Source organism: Perissodus microlepis, chromosome 7 (genome assembly GCF_051167445.1).
Source record: "Perissodus microlepis isolate ML-2025 ecotype Zambia chromosome 7, ASM5116744v1, whole genome shotgun sequence".
NCBI classification, from domain to species: Eukaryota; Metazoa; Chordata; class Actinopteri; order Cichliformes; family Cichlidae; genus Perissodus; species Perissodus microlepis.
The window spans coordinates 17,253,088-17,267,571 of NC_140467.1; the positions used below are offsets into that span (position 1 = coordinate 17,253,088).

General features: G+C 41.0%; 2 protein-coding genes across 2 annotated transcripts; one reads left to right on the forward strand and one right to left on the reverse strand.

Annotated features, from left to right (window-relative positions):
• The first annotated feature begins 229 nt into the window (after positions 1-229).
• irak4 (interleukin-1 receptor-associated kinase 4) lies at positions 230-6,057 on the forward strand. The gene is made up of 11 exons (XM_084933899.1): positions 230-761; positions 864-1,009; positions 1,266-1,424; positions 1,863-2,023; positions 2,103-2,167; positions 2,262-2,376; positions 2,476-2,585; positions 3,189-3,375; positions 3,837-3,899; positions 4,272-4,436; positions 5,830-6,057. The coding sequence occupies exons 1-11, from the start codon at positions 601-603 to the stop codon at positions 5,890-5,892; spliced, it is 1,395 nt and encodes a 464-aa protein (XP_084790025.1). The 5' UTR covers positions 230-600; the 3' UTR covers positions 5,893-6,057.
• Positions 6,058-6,137: 80 nt separating this feature from the next.
• Positions 6,138-14,484, reverse strand: twf1a (twinfilin actin-binding protein 1a). Its single transcript, XM_084933900.1, has 9 exons — positions 14,354-14,484; positions 12,932-13,012; positions 12,606-12,784; positions 11,575-11,670; positions 11,308-11,412; positions 9,493-9,618; positions 8,629-8,779; positions 8,365-8,486; positions 6,138-7,397 (listed from the first exon to the last, which is right to left on the reverse strand). The coding sequence occupies exons 1-9, from the start codon at positions 14,376-14,378 to the stop codon at positions 7,230-7,232; spliced, it is 1,053 nt and encodes a 350-aa protein (XP_084790026.1). The 5' UTR covers positions 14,379-14,484; the 3' UTR covers positions 6,138-7,229.

Consider the following 14,484-nt stretch of genomic DNA (forward strand, 5'->3'; position numbering starts at 1 on the left):
CAGGCAACCATTCACACCAACGGGCACCACTAACTACATGTCTTTGGAAGGCAGAGCACCCACGCAGACACCATGCAAACTGATCACATGAAAGGCCCAGCCGAGTGGTGGACTCAAACCCAGGATGGAAGATTTGTTTTATTTTCATTATCCACTAGAGGGCACTGTGACACTGTAAATCTCCAAACCACAATCACACGACAGCTGTCTCCCTTTCTGCTCTTGTGTTACAGAAAAGATATATACGAATAGATTATACGAATAACCACACGCAGGTTTATTGTTAGTTTGTTGTGCCCGCTTACAGGTAAGAACAGCCAGCACAGACTGTATTATACCACAGCACTCAATCTTTGCGTTTCCGCTTTGTAGGTGGAGACCTTTTGTAGGACAGCCCTGCTGTTTACGTTTGGGGAAGTTGCTCAATATCGGAAAACACTTTTTCTTTTAGGTATGTGAGCAAAACATAACTGTTTGCGATTTTTCTGGGTTAAAGAATCCACTCGATGGAGTATAATTAACGTCTTCAGGTCTAAGATCATGACAACATGACTGTTAGATAAAACCCAATCTCGGGTTTGGTTACAAACTCCCCGCAGAATGGATAATCCAGTAACTTCCGCTACTTATATTCGCAACATCGGTTTTCGTTTACGTCGCAAATTGTCCGATTTTTTGGATCCTCAGGACAGGTGGAAAGAAGTTCTTGTAGATATACAGAAACCGAGCGGGGAGCCGAGGTATTCCCAGCTTCATGTCAGGTAAGATGCGGGCAAACTTTCTGACGTGCTTGCTTTTCATTGAATGAAATCACGCTGATTGTTTATTTATTGTTTACTGAATTTGTGCCGCTGTCTTTGAAGGAGATTTGAAGGTCTTGTTGCACAGGGTCGCAGTCCCACAGTGGAGCTGCTCAATGACTGGGGGACCACCAACAGCACAGTGGGTGAACTTGTGGACATTTTGAAGAGTCACGAGTTACTGGCTGCTGCCAGTGTTCTGCTACCTGGTATGACTTTTAAAAGCCATTAAATAATAACCACACGCAACAGGTAGAATAAACCTGTTGAATCTTAACTTACCCCAAATCTTTTACCCAGTATCACCCTCTTTTTTAAAATTCTTGTAAGAAAATAAGATGTTAACCACGAGTTGTGAAATTGCATTAAGAGATGTAGCAAAAAACTTCTGCACTTTTTGGGTAGAGGATGAGTAAACATCTGTTATGTTATATTAAAGGTGTGATGCCTTTTGTCCTCACACAGTTGAAGAGTCCAGTCCACTGGAGACACAGCTGACTCCTTTACAAACCCAAAGCACTGCTTCAACCAGAGTGCTGGAAGAGAGAGACGTGCAGCAGCAGCCCGTCACCACTGTGCTGCAGCTTCGAATGCCACAGGAGAACACCGAACCAATACACACAGGTCTTTCACTTTTTGATTATGTATTAATTTTATGTTCATATCTTGATTGAACATGTGACATTGAATGTATGACACGTATGACATTTATTAACACAGTCATTAATGAGTCGTATTCATGCGATGTTTTAAGTAGATAATGTTCATCTTTCATTATCTGCTGAAAAGTCTGGTTTCAGTGAATTAAAATGTCATATCTTTCTCAGCACCATGTAAATCTGCCACTGCAGTAGTAGTAGTGCAGTAAATCTACTTGGTTACATTAGAGCACTGTAAACTAAGCTGCTCTATAGTGGTGTAGTGTAGTCAACAAAGATGATATTTTGATTTCGATGCCGCTTCTTCGTAAAGATGTGATTTTACGTAATCGACAGCAGGTGGCAGCGTCGGGCTCTTGATCAGAGAAGTTAATGAGGCAGTTTACTGTGTCTCCCTCCTTAGGCTTCTCCAGTTTCTTATATAGTGACCTGATGAGGATCACAGGCAACTTTGATGACCGGTCCACGTCAGCTGGTGGCAGCCGAATTGGAGAGGGAGGCTTTGGGACGGTATACAAAGGTCTCCTGAATGACAAACCAGTTGCAGTGAAAAAACTCAATCCAGTAAGTGAAAATATTTTTAACAGAACCACATGATTCTGTGTACTGCTGTTAATTGCATCTGAGATATTGTATTATTTAGGTGGATGACATGCCACTGGACAAGTTGCAAGATCAGTTCAACCAAGAGATCCAGACTCTGAAAGTGTAAGTTTCCCTCAGGAAGAAGGTGAAGAAGCATATTTAACATACATGTATTTACAAATGCAGGTGTGGTTTAATAACAGCATTTGTTCCACAGGTTGAAACACGAGAACTTGGTTGACATGGTTGGATTTTCCTGTGACGAACAGCACCTATGTTTAGTGTACGCTTTCATGGCCAATGGATCTTTATTAGACCGACTGGCTTGCTTTGTAAGCATTATTTACTCTTCTACACAAACAGTCTGCTTTTCAGACCCAGTGCTTTCATAAAGGGATTTAATTACATGCTTTTTTTTTTTGTTCATTTAGGAAGGAAGTCCTCCACTTTCCTGGCACCACAGGTGCTTGATAGCAGAAGGGACAGCCAAAGGTTTGGAGTATCTGCACTCCAACCATCACGTCCACAGAGATGTCAAAAGGTTCATAGTGCGAAAGCTTTCATCGTTATTGGTTTAGAGATATCCCACAAAGAAGAAAGAAAATGTCCCGTTTTTGATGTCCCGTACCTTTATGGAACACTATGCAAATTACATCACATTACTGTTTTAGACAAAGAACCAAAAAAAGACTTTGGGGATGTAGAAAAAGCTTTCCCATATGGTTCTCTGCAGATCATATGACAAGGTTCTCTTTAGAGCTAAATTAAAAGTAGAAAAAGGTTTCATTTACACTTGTATTCACGTCCCTGTTCAGAGGCACATGAAAAAACTGATGCCACACCTAGATTTATTTTATTTTTGTTTAATCTGATGACACCACTAGTAGCTAGTAGTTTAACTTAACATGAAGATTACGAACAGGTTCATTAGTAATGCAACAGTACAGTTTGGGCACGAAAGGTACAGTTTGGTAATGTAGTGAGTTTTATAGAGGCTCATAAGCAAAATCATGCAAGAGGTATTGATGTTTTAATTTAACTCTTGGCAAGGAAGCCAGTAAAATCACATTTCCCTAAATGTAGAAATATACATGACACATGACTGGATGTTTTGTTGCTCACTCTGGTATTTCTTCCCTGTTAGTGCGAACATCCTGTTAGATGAACACTTTGTGGCCAAAATCTCAGACTTTGGTCTGACGAGAGCATCGGCCAAGCGAACATCGACGACCATGATGACTGAGAGGATCGTGGGTACCCGTGCGTACATGGCACCGGAGGCGCTAAGAGGAGAGATCACACCAAAATCCGATGTCTTCAGTTTTGGAGTGGTAGGCTTTCTTCAGACACACACACACTCACTGATACACACAGGTAGGGCTGGAGAAACTGCAGCTGTAATGTAAAATGTAGAGCAGTACTCAGCACTTTCCTTGACTCCAAGGTTCTCCCAAACTACTGACACATATATAACTGCAGGACACAAGCGTTGCAGTATACTTTTTTCACTGTTTGTGAAATAAGAGCTCTATATTGTTTATCATCTGTCATTATCCCAAATCTGCTGTGGGACACAGCGATACGTATTAGTAGCTATAATTGTCAAACATATTAACCATTAGGTGATTTCCGGGATCAGTACTTTAGTAGAATCTCTGACCTTGCCACGAAGCATATGCATTCCTACATGCTGTGGGAATACTGCAGTGTTGGCGATGTTACCCGCCGCCACATGTAAGTTTTCCTGTTGCCCAGAGCCGTGCGATTAACCCCGTCTCTCTGCCATCTACAGGTGTTGTTAGAAATATTGTCTGGACTCCCGCCAGTTGATGAAAACCGGGAGCCACAGTTCTTGGTAAGTTACACAAAAGAGGCTTTCATCGTGTTATCTGCCAAGCTACACTTTGTGCTTACAGCTTATTAAAGGCTTTGCCTTTAATGAGTCAGGGAACATTATCGGTTAATAGTCAATTTGTTAAGGATTTAAACCAAAAAGTTCAAATCTTCCACCTTTAAAAGTTTCATCTGTGCTCATCATGTGCTGATACTGCATTTGATGTTTAATATACAAGTCAGCATCTATGGAACATGCTTGCAGAAGATGATTGTTACATCACTCTGTGTGTGTGTGTGTGTGTGTGTGTGTGTGTGTGTGTGTGTGTGTGTGTGTGTGTGTGTGTGTGTGTGTGTGTGTGTGTGTGTGTGTGTTCCCTACTTCATTTCCTAGATGGAGATGAGGTATGACATAGATGATGAAGATGAGGAGCTGACTCTGGAGGATTTTGTGGACAAAAAAATGAAAGCCTGGGAGCTGAGCCAGGTGGAGAGTATTTACTCCTTGGCATGCAACTGCCTCCATGAGAGGAAAAACAGACGGCCTGTCATCAGACAGGTACAGGAAAGATCCCAGCAGATTTAATGTATAGGTCAAGCTACTGTGTTGGCATCTGCACAGCTTTTCACCTTGAGCTATTTGCCTGTGTTATGTGCCTCTGCTGGACCAGGCTGAATGAAGAAATCCCACAAAGGGATTTTTTTTGTTTTAGTTTTTGAAAAGAAAAGAGGATCATTAACAACTGAGTCGGGTCATTGTTTGGGTTTTTTTTTAATGGCATTTATTAGCAAAAATACATTCACCAGACACTTCATTAAATACACTTGTTTAACTGCTTATTAACACTAATATCTAAACAGCCAATCACATAGCAGCAACTGACTGCCATATAGGCATGGCTGTGGTCATTTAAGCACCTCGAGGTGACTTTTGTTGCGATTTGATGCTGTGTAAATAGCACATAACCATATCCAGTGAGTGGCAGTTTTGAGGGTGAAAATGCCAGAGATCAAAGGAAAATGGGCAGACCGTTTCAAGCTGATAGGAAGTCAACAGTACTCGTTATCTTAACAAGGTATGCAGCAGAGCATCTCTGAATGCACAACATGTTGAACCTTAAAGCAGATGGGATGAGCAGCAGGAAGCCGAGGCCACAGTTCAGACAACAGAACATTGGAATAACATTGCCCAGGCCAATAAGTCTTGATTTCTTCTATGACATTTAGATGATAGGATCAGAATTTGGCAAAAACAGCATGAAAGTCCAGCAATGTACCAAAACCTCAGGCTGCTGCTGGTGTCATGGTGTGGGGGACATTGTCTTATCACACTTTGGACCCCTTAATACAAACTGAGTGTTTCTTAACCACCACAGCCCACCTGAGTGTTGTTGTTGACCGTGACCACAGTAAACCGACGTTTTTATGACTGCTTCCAGGAAGGTAACACACCATGTCACAAAGCTCAGATCGTCTCAAACTGATTTCCTGAACATGACGAGTTCACTGTAATTGAATGGCCTCCACAGTCACCAGATCTTAGCCTTAATAGAGCATGTTTGGGACGTGATAGAAAGGGAGATTTGCATCATGAATGCATGATGCAAATGTCCCTTTCTGCCACATCCTGACAAATCTGTGTGATGCTATATTAACCAAAATCTCTGAGGAATTTTCCAACACTGTGTTCAGTCTGTGCTGCAACGAATTAAAGCAGTTCTAAAGGCAAAAGGGGGCCCAACTTGATATAGCAAGGTGTACCTAATAAAGTGTATGGGGAGTCTATGTAATAACAAACATATTATTTAGGGGATTTAGGGAGCAAATGCAGGCAGTAAGAGAACGGAGACTGCACTCTTGTCTTGTTGAACTAAAGGAAAATGTTATATTGTTGCTACGATATATATATGCTAACTTCATGATGTAGTCATGATTGTTGTGTGTCTGAACAGGTTTACGCGGAGATTCACGGAGTCGTCAAAAACATTGCACTGGATCTTGATAGAAAGGCGTGAAGCAAAGCATCGTGGGAAGTGTGAGCCTGCTTCAAACTGCAGACTGACAGAAGAATTACTGCACTGTTTTTTTTAAAGGCATGTAGCTTACATGTGTAATTGCTGTAAAAATACTGCTGAATACATTTCTGTGAGGCCTTTAAACAAATCTAATGGCCGAACTCTTTCAGAATGCTGACTGGTTGTTCTTGCCAGTGTTAAATATATTTATTACGAACAATTAAAGAAATAAAGTGAAAGAAAACGTGATTTAAATATTTTATTTTTCTTCTTTAAAAGAATTATAAGAAAACATAAGACCAAACATGATTTTTCTATTATAATGACACTGTATGAACATAAAGGGATATTCCCTTCAAACATGAGGTGAGCGAAGTAGTTTGCCTAATATTAATCAGTACATCAGTGGATGTGGCAACATTTTGATCAAGGTAATTACATTATTCCCTTTCCCATCCAGTAGCGTGGCATTCCCTGCCATTATGGGAACCAGAAAAGCTGGAAAAGCTTCCTTCCTTGTGAAATCTGAAATGTGTGGATGTAATATTTCTGGAAGCCCCAGTTCTTTCACTGTGATCCTTACCGACGTGGACATCTACCTCAACAGACCAGACTGTTTCTTAATCAAAGAGCATCACACAGCTACAATATGTACATTTACAGCACTTGCATAGAAAAATAAGTATCTCAGCAGATGATTTTTTTCATGTAAACCACAGTTATATCAAAAAAGAAGTCAATTTTTTTCCTCCAATATAAAATGAATCATCAGACACAAGTTTGAGAATTTTTTTTTTTTCTGCTTTGGAGCACCTCATTGTGCAAACATTAGGAGACAAATAATCAACACATTAGACACAGAAACATTAATTGACACGAGGAGGAATGGAAGTTAGGAATTTGAGCACGTGAACACAAAATGGGGTCTTTTCATCATATCGGCGCAAGTTCACATTAGTTACACTAACATTTTTGAAGTCTCAGAGCTGGCAACGATGTGAAAATTCAAAAAAACAACCTCATCTTTGACTTGGTTTGGGCCTCTCTGAATTATAGTAAAAGGGTTTTTATGAATGTACTAACCTACATGAATGTACTTCCATTTGGCAAGCTACAAATGGAAATTCTGAAGTGTGTCATTGCTCAGTTGTCCTTGGCGTGCATAGCTGGGTCTGTGGGTGAACTCTGGGAATTTGAGGTTTTTGTCTTATTATTTTAAACAAGCGTGTCGAAAATGATTAACCCCCCCTCCCTCCTGCCTTCCCCTCCCCAAAGCAGGAATGTTCCTCTGTGGACCGTGCTCGGGGTAGAGGTGGTGGTCGGGCGGTGAGGTCTGTTTAATCTTCCTCCTCTCTCTCCCCCGGTGGTCGGGTGATGCGGCGGCCGCCCTTCTTACCAGCGGGGCCTTTGGGCTTGGCAAAGCGCTGCTTGTGTGCGTGCTGCTTGGGATGCACCTCCTCGTACAAGAAATCACTTGTCAGTTCTTCTCCGTTTTCTATTTCCAACTGGGAAACAGAAATATTTAAAAAGTGCATTAAAAAGATGAGCTGGACCACTGGTGCATTGTGTGACAGATTAAAGGAAAAACATTAACCCCTGTGCCCAACATTGAGCACGCTGTTTGAGGCCCATTAGAAAGGGTCACTACAAATGAGTTCTAAGATGACAACATGGCTTTTATTTGCATGACAGATGTTTAATCTGAACAGACGGTAAATTCTGGAAGTGTTCCTGAGCCTGTGCAGTGTTTTCCATGACACGCGTGCTGTTTTAAATACAGCACATGTGCTCGAATCGATCCAAATAACGATAGTATCAATGCCAACGCTGGTATTGGTTTCAGATCAATATTAGTGCCATATTATTAATGCTTTGTCTCCATCCTTTCCTCTCAGTTCAGTATGTAGCCCACTGAATTGTGTTTAAAAAATTTTTTTTGAGAAAAACTCAATTTAAATGAAAAAAAAAAAAAAACTATGAAAAATGTCTGAACTTTTTTGTTGACTGTCACGTTCAGAATTTGCAAATTGATGCCGATTCATCTCATAAATCATGACACACTTCTCTCCCCTACATAAGCTGTATTAATATATTAAAAACACTGGCAATATGATGTGTAATGCAATGTTGAGTAAATTATGGGTAGAGTGCCCTTCACCACCATCATCAAAACACCTTATGAGGAAAATATCCTTTGGAAGCATGGCGCTCCACCCTTCCTGTAAATGCCTGGAGATTTACTGTAGAATCAATAATAACACTCTAGGTTTTCAGTCTTGTTTAAGCAATACATGTAGAATAAGGTTTACATTTGTAATCAGTCATATCAGCCACCAAAACCATTTTAAACTCTGTATAGAACACAGTACACAAATACTTTTGTTATCAGGAAATCGCTTATGTAAATAAATGATATTTATTTAACATAAGACATTTGATTATTATAGTATATCACAAAACACAGTGTCTTACTTTTTTCTCAATCTCCATCTGGAGATTGTTTTCCACCATGTCGACCAAGGGATTTTTGCAGCTGGAATACAGCATCCTCTCTTTGATGCTACACTTGTACCCTGGCATAGAATAAATGAAGACTACAAAGAAAGAAGGAAAGGACAGTGAGATGGGAATCACATGAAGCACCATTCAGAGCAGAACAACACAGAAACCTGCACAAAATACAGTGTTTGTTTGTTTTTTCCTGCTGTTCGTAATAACCCGTGGGAAATCATTTACCTGTGGACTCTAAGTAGTCGCCCTCATGGGAATGTTTGTAGAGGAAGAAGTGGTAACGTGGAGTATCTTTAGGGATTCTCATTGGGAGATCTTTCAGCTCTGTTGGCTCAGTGCTGCACAACCGAATGAGCTCCTGTTCAGCATCTAATTGCTTTTTTGACAAAAGAAGCAAAATGTTACCCTTTAAGCAAGCCGAGTGCTCCTGTAACTACAAGCTCCCTGCTTTGGTTACCAGACAATGTGAAAAATCTAGGTGGTGCCAGTAAATACCAAACACCTCCCTTTACTCTACATGCTAATGTGATCCTCAGCAGCCAGGAGTAAAACTAGTAAGGATGAATAGAACACAAAAAAAAAACCCCCAAAAAAAAACAGGGCAGAAAGAAATGCACTTTAAAACTAAGCTTTTAGACTCATGAAAAGGAAATCTGATGCACAACCACAACAGTGCTACAATTATTCCTTTGTACTGGACTCATCTGATCTTGTGACACAAACCGTCAGAATTTCAATGAGCAGAATTTACACAAAGGCTTTTTGGACAAACTGAGTAACTCATTGTGTCAAACTAGAAAGGTCTCCTCGCCAAAACAATCTGCATCTTTCCAAACACAAGGTAAAAACTCCAACTGCACATTTAAATTATTGAATATGAATATGTTAGTGCTGAGCTAATTACTGTCATTTAGACCAGGATACAGCCTTGCAGACGTGTATGTAGAAAGCTGCAGACACCAGGAGTATGTGGCTGGTCTTACAATACTTTGTAATCCCATGGCATGTAAAAATGCCCAGATGTAGTGCTGTGACAGGTATGCTGACACTTGGCCATGTAGAGGCTAATAACCCCAGCTAATAACTCACCAGTTGTACGTAGTTGATTTTCTTGTCCCTGAAACGTTCAAGTGCTGCGACGGCATCTTTATGAATAGGGAAAGCCACTCCCTGCAGAGTCTGCTGCTTGGTGTCCACACTGATGTCAGTCTGCACCTAAACACACCACAAACAAAGACACAGAAACAAGACACACTTTGAGTTCTACAGTCCCATTATCGTCATTAAAACACTACAATTGACAAAAACACTGAAAAATGATATCAAAGCCTTTAAAGTAGGCTGATCAGAGCATTACTTAGCAAGCATCAAATGTCTTCAAAATCAAAACATAAGCCACAATAATTCAATAAGTGTAATCATTTGAGGGCACACCGTTAAAAAAAGAACAGAAAAAAAAACTTTTTAGGATTACAAGTGCTTTGCACATCTTCAGAGCTAGACCTGATGATTACAGATGAGGTGCTTGTATCGAAGTGACAAGGCGCCTCTGAGAAATTGCACTGAAAACTGGAAATTCTGGAAGGATTACACTGATGGATTGCATCTATTTTTAGAGGCTTGTTCCCACAAAATGAAATGCCATGCAAACATGATTGAGCCTCTCGTGTAGCTATCGCGCATACCAAAAAGGATTGCAGGTCTTTTAACCATCTGCTTGGAAAAAAGCGTGCAGTCTCCAAGGCAAAGCAACAATAAATATTTCAAAGGCTTTTTGAGCTAGGCAGTACAGATTAACAGTATATCATCTTCCTTCAACAGCTGGGCAAGTGGGAAGAGCAAAAAAACCTCACTTCCCATTTGCTCTGCTGCTTTTAATTGACCGTACTTTTGGAGACAGCCTGCACTCTACTCAGAGCACTTCCATATATGGTAAGAAAGACAGTTCTTGTTCATGTGGCGGAGCTGGGAGAGCAGCAATTAGAAACAGGTTGTTTCTTAACACTGAAGAAATTCTCGGCGAAATTCTAGGAATACTCTCCAGAAGTTTAAAGAGTGAAACTTCAAATGTTCCCAATTTCATTTGTCTGTTGGAGTCTATGTGGCACTTCCCCGGAGACCTTGATATCAGCACTGTAAACACTGCTGACGACACTGCCTGCAACAAGTATCACATTACAGCACTTCTTTATCTGATCACAACAAAGGCACAAGCCATTGATGCAGCTCACCTGTACTCTTGTGACCAATCACTGCCAAATACAAGAGCTACAGAACCCTCTCATTTGCATTTAGCTCCCAACATGTAAATGTTCGAGTAGAACAATCAAAAGGCTCTTCTTTTAGTCCCTTTGCTGATTAGGCTAACCAGTGTTTACAACTCTAAACAGCACGTTTTGTGGAGCTAAGGATATATAGACACGGCTAATAGCTTTATCTCTTCCCGATGCATTAGAACATCCTGCTGTTCTAATGCATCAGCATCTCTGCACTGCACTGATACTGCCAGGCAAGCATATGCACACTTGCATTGCTGCTGACCTTGTGCTGTTTGGAAGGCTTCAGCGCCAGCTTTCATTGATACCCTACACTGTACTGGTTTGGATTTACCTACCACACCCAGGATATGCAATGAGGAGGGATACCGCTGAGCTAAAGCAAGCCAGTGCTTTCTCCCACTGAAGCCTCCAATGTGATAATGACGTAATGCCAAAAGAGAAACGAGAAGCCTAATCCACACCCACTTTAGAACACTTCAAGCCAGAGAACTTGTCAACAAGTGACCGCATGTGTGCAGCAAGCACTGCACAGAACATCGTTTCCTCCAAGATGATGACAACTCTAAGCGATGACCAAGTGATAAAATCCAAATCACTTGTCTGAGTGTGTGTGTGTGTGTGTTACCTCATTCAGTTTGATCTGCCTCAGTTCCTCTTCTGCAGCAGTAAGAGGCAAGGGAGCAGCTTGAGAGGTCAGATGTTTCTTGTAACCACTGAGGCTCAAATCATCCTGCAGGTAAAGAACAGCCCAATCACACGGCATGCAGAAACACACACTGACTCACCGTTACTGATATAGTAATCACAGTTCCTATTAGGTGCTAAACACTAACACTGACACTTAACTTGGCACTGTTAAGCTACTGAGTAACAAGCCTTTCACTTGACCAACCTTGCTGGTACCAAAAATCTCATCCTTGATGTGCCCGCCTCCAAACTCCTTCTTCAGTGTTGCTCTGGTAGCAGCATATAACATTTTGTGTCGCACCTGTTGTGAATATCAAACAAAAAAAGGTTTTTTATTTAGCAAACTTTACACAGGACATAAGGCAATGAGAGCTTTATCTTTAAAGAAAAAAAACATTTTATTGTTGCTTGCCTTAAAAAAAAGTGAGAAATATTAGAATACATATTACAGCCGGTGCTTCTGTCAAGACATTCTTTCATGTGTTTGCTGGTTTATTGCTGCATTTCCTGTCATAAAAATAGGGAACTGTTCAAATACATAGTTACACTAGTGGTAACCAAAACTTTACAAGATACCTTTAAATATCAAACGTGTGATTTTAGGCTACGCAAATCCAGCTCCAGTTCTAACGAAGTGAAAAAAAAATGCACATGATAAAAACGAGTGCATGCATGCATTGGAAAAATGTTTTGCAACTTCCAAGCAAGCCTAAACCTGAAGGCTCGTGCTTTAAACTAGAGGTCAGGAATGCTGAGCTCAGCTCCTCCTTCAGAAAGTGACTCAAAAGTCCACCGTGCTACAAATAATCCTCCATTGCACTTTATCTGGGCACCGGTCGCTTCTCCTCGCAACATTCCCCATTTCACTGCTACAGAAACACACTTGTGTGTTATTTGTTACGGCTATTCTTATTCACAGCAACTCCAAGCACACACATTTGCCTTACAACAAAACACCAATGCATGAAAGGAATATGCCACCTAAAAACAATGAGGGTAAATTTTAAGTCAAGAAGGAGAGGCTGAGGCTATGCACCGTGTTATTTGGAAAAACATAATTTACCCATATTTAGCTTTCAAGGGGTCTGTTAGGAAATAATGAATGCATATAAAAGAACGGCTGCCTTGATGTGGTAAACCCCACCCGTCTGATACCCATAGCAGAGAAGGACAAATACCATGCAGAATGGAAAGCTATTCATTAAAGCCGGGATAGCTTGAGGTTTTTTTTCTTACAGCAGAGTGGTCCGGTGACCAGGCCAGGAAGATCCACTCGTAGCCCTGGTTGTTATTGGAGTCTAGCCGGTATAGAACGTAGCAGGGCACATCATCGTCGAGGAGGGGTAGCACTAAAGAATCGTATTCCTGGTCCCATTTTTTTGATGCTTTCCTGCTGGCACCTAGAGTCAGCTGCTCTGGAGAGCAGATGTGGACAAAAAGAGAGAGAGAGAAAAAAATCAGCAGTGCAGAGTTTTGTTTCTTTATAAAGAAATGCTAATGTCAGCCTTGGCAGACATTTAGGTAGAAGTGAACAAACTCCAGGACGCTTGAGCGCTGCTTACCATCCTTGATGACGATCTTTAGGGCACGATACTGATCCCCGCTCTTTGCACTGGCAAAGATATCCTTCACATCATTCCCCGCTGAGAAAAAAAAAGACATAAGAGGTCAGGGTTTTCTTCCCCTCCTTTAAACAATGCAGGCTCAACAACACCACGCTCATCTTAACATGGCCATCATGAGTCATATGATTATGAGTCTACACCTAAAGGTTTAATGACTCATAATAGCCTGTGAACCATCTGATGTCAGCCATTAGACAAAGGCCACAAAATGATCTTCTCATTAAGCATTCAGCACCTGCAGACCTTTGTAAAGTTAGCATTTTATATTGCACAGGCTTTGAGTTTGCAGGCCATCAAGAAAACTTGTCAGTCCTATTATTTTGGTTTAACCTTTGATCTCAAACCCAGTCACAATAAATACATTTTCTTTTAATAAATTTAAAAAGGGTGATAATTCAGATTCAAACCAACTTCTTAATAGCTGTAACACAAACCCCAAGAGCACCTTAATGGCACAAGTCCAACAAACTATTTAGACATTTTTAAAATCACTTTTGCAGGAAGGCACTAAAGCAAAATCTTCCATGTAACACAACAACACACAGGAATGCATGGTAGTAAATGAACTGGGTCATATTCCCTGAATTACTAGGATTCACTTTTGCTTTTCACCACCACCAAAATCTGGTGAGCTACAAACAACCACAAAAAGGGTTTAGCTTAGAGGAGCCCCTGTATTAAGCTTTACGTTTAACATATATACATTTAAAAGATAAAACAGAAAAAGAAAAAAACACTATTCGGACACAGCAGTAACAAGTACGTTTGTACTTCTATTTTAAGGTTGCCTGATTTGTAAGTTTAACCTCGGGGGTTATTTCTATTTTTGCTGCGATGCCATCGTGTATAACAAGTGGTCACGCCCTGCATAAATCCCTTTTTCTTTTAATTACAACACGGCTTAGGCAATGCCAGTACCATTCACGGATTATTGCAAACACCGACAGGTACCAGGCCAGCAGTTTGTCAAAATGAAGGCGTCGTCTGTCCATTCAAAATCTACTCAAAATCTAAACACTACCGGATTTATGCTTGATGCTAAAAGGCTGGGGCATTACAGGCTTTTCGAGCACTGCGAGGGGGAAAAAAGTATGAGTAGTCGTGTTTTAGGTCGCTCGTAAACTGATTAGAGACTCAGGATTAGATTTCCTGGTCATAAGTGTCCAAACAGGGCACGCACACACACATATGCACACATCAGGATAGCTCAAAGCTAGCTAGGAGTGGCTAGCTAACGTGACGCTAGCTTCCCCTTGCAATTAATTGTTGCAGGCGCTTAAAGCTCGCCGGGCAATCAGACACGCAGCAAAACAAAACACGTAAAGGCCGAAAGCTGTGAATCAGAAAGAAAGCATCTACCTTGAATGCCCGTTTGATGTGACATTGTGGCTTTCGTCGGATAAAAGGCTGATGCGGCTGATCAGGCGAAACCAGGGCAGAGAAGCAGGAAGTGGACTACATCGGCGAGACCCGCCCCGAGTCTGTCGTCA

What these genes read in the sequence shown, in the direction of transcription:
- irak4 (XM_084933899.1), top strand. Translation starts at nt 601, where the DNA reads ATGGATAATCCAGTAACTTCCGCTACTTATATTCGCAACATCGGTTTT. An exon ending in TATTCCCAGCTTCATGTCAG is followed by an intron (nt 762 to 863) that starts GTAAGATGCGGG and finishes CTGTCTTTGAAG; the next exon opens with GAGATTTGAAGGTCTTGTTG. An exon ending in GACGGCCTGTCATCAGACAG is followed by an intron (nt 4,437 to 5,829) that starts GTACAGGAAAGA and finishes GTGTCTGAACAG; the next exon opens with GTTTACGCGGAGATTCACGG.
- twf1a (XM_084933900.1), bottom strand. Translation starts at nt 14,378, where the DNA reads ATGTCACATCAAACGGGCATTCAAG. An exon ending in GGCAGATCAAACTGAATGAG is followed by an intron (nt 9,619 to 11,307) that starts GTAACACACACA and finishes TGGTGTGTTTAG; the next exon opens with GTGCAGACTGACATCAGTGT. An exon ending in AGATGGAGATTGAGAAAAAA is followed by an intron (nt 7,398 to 8,364) that starts GTAAGACACTGT and finishes TCTGTTTCCCAG; the next exon opens with TTGGAAATAGAAAACGGAGA.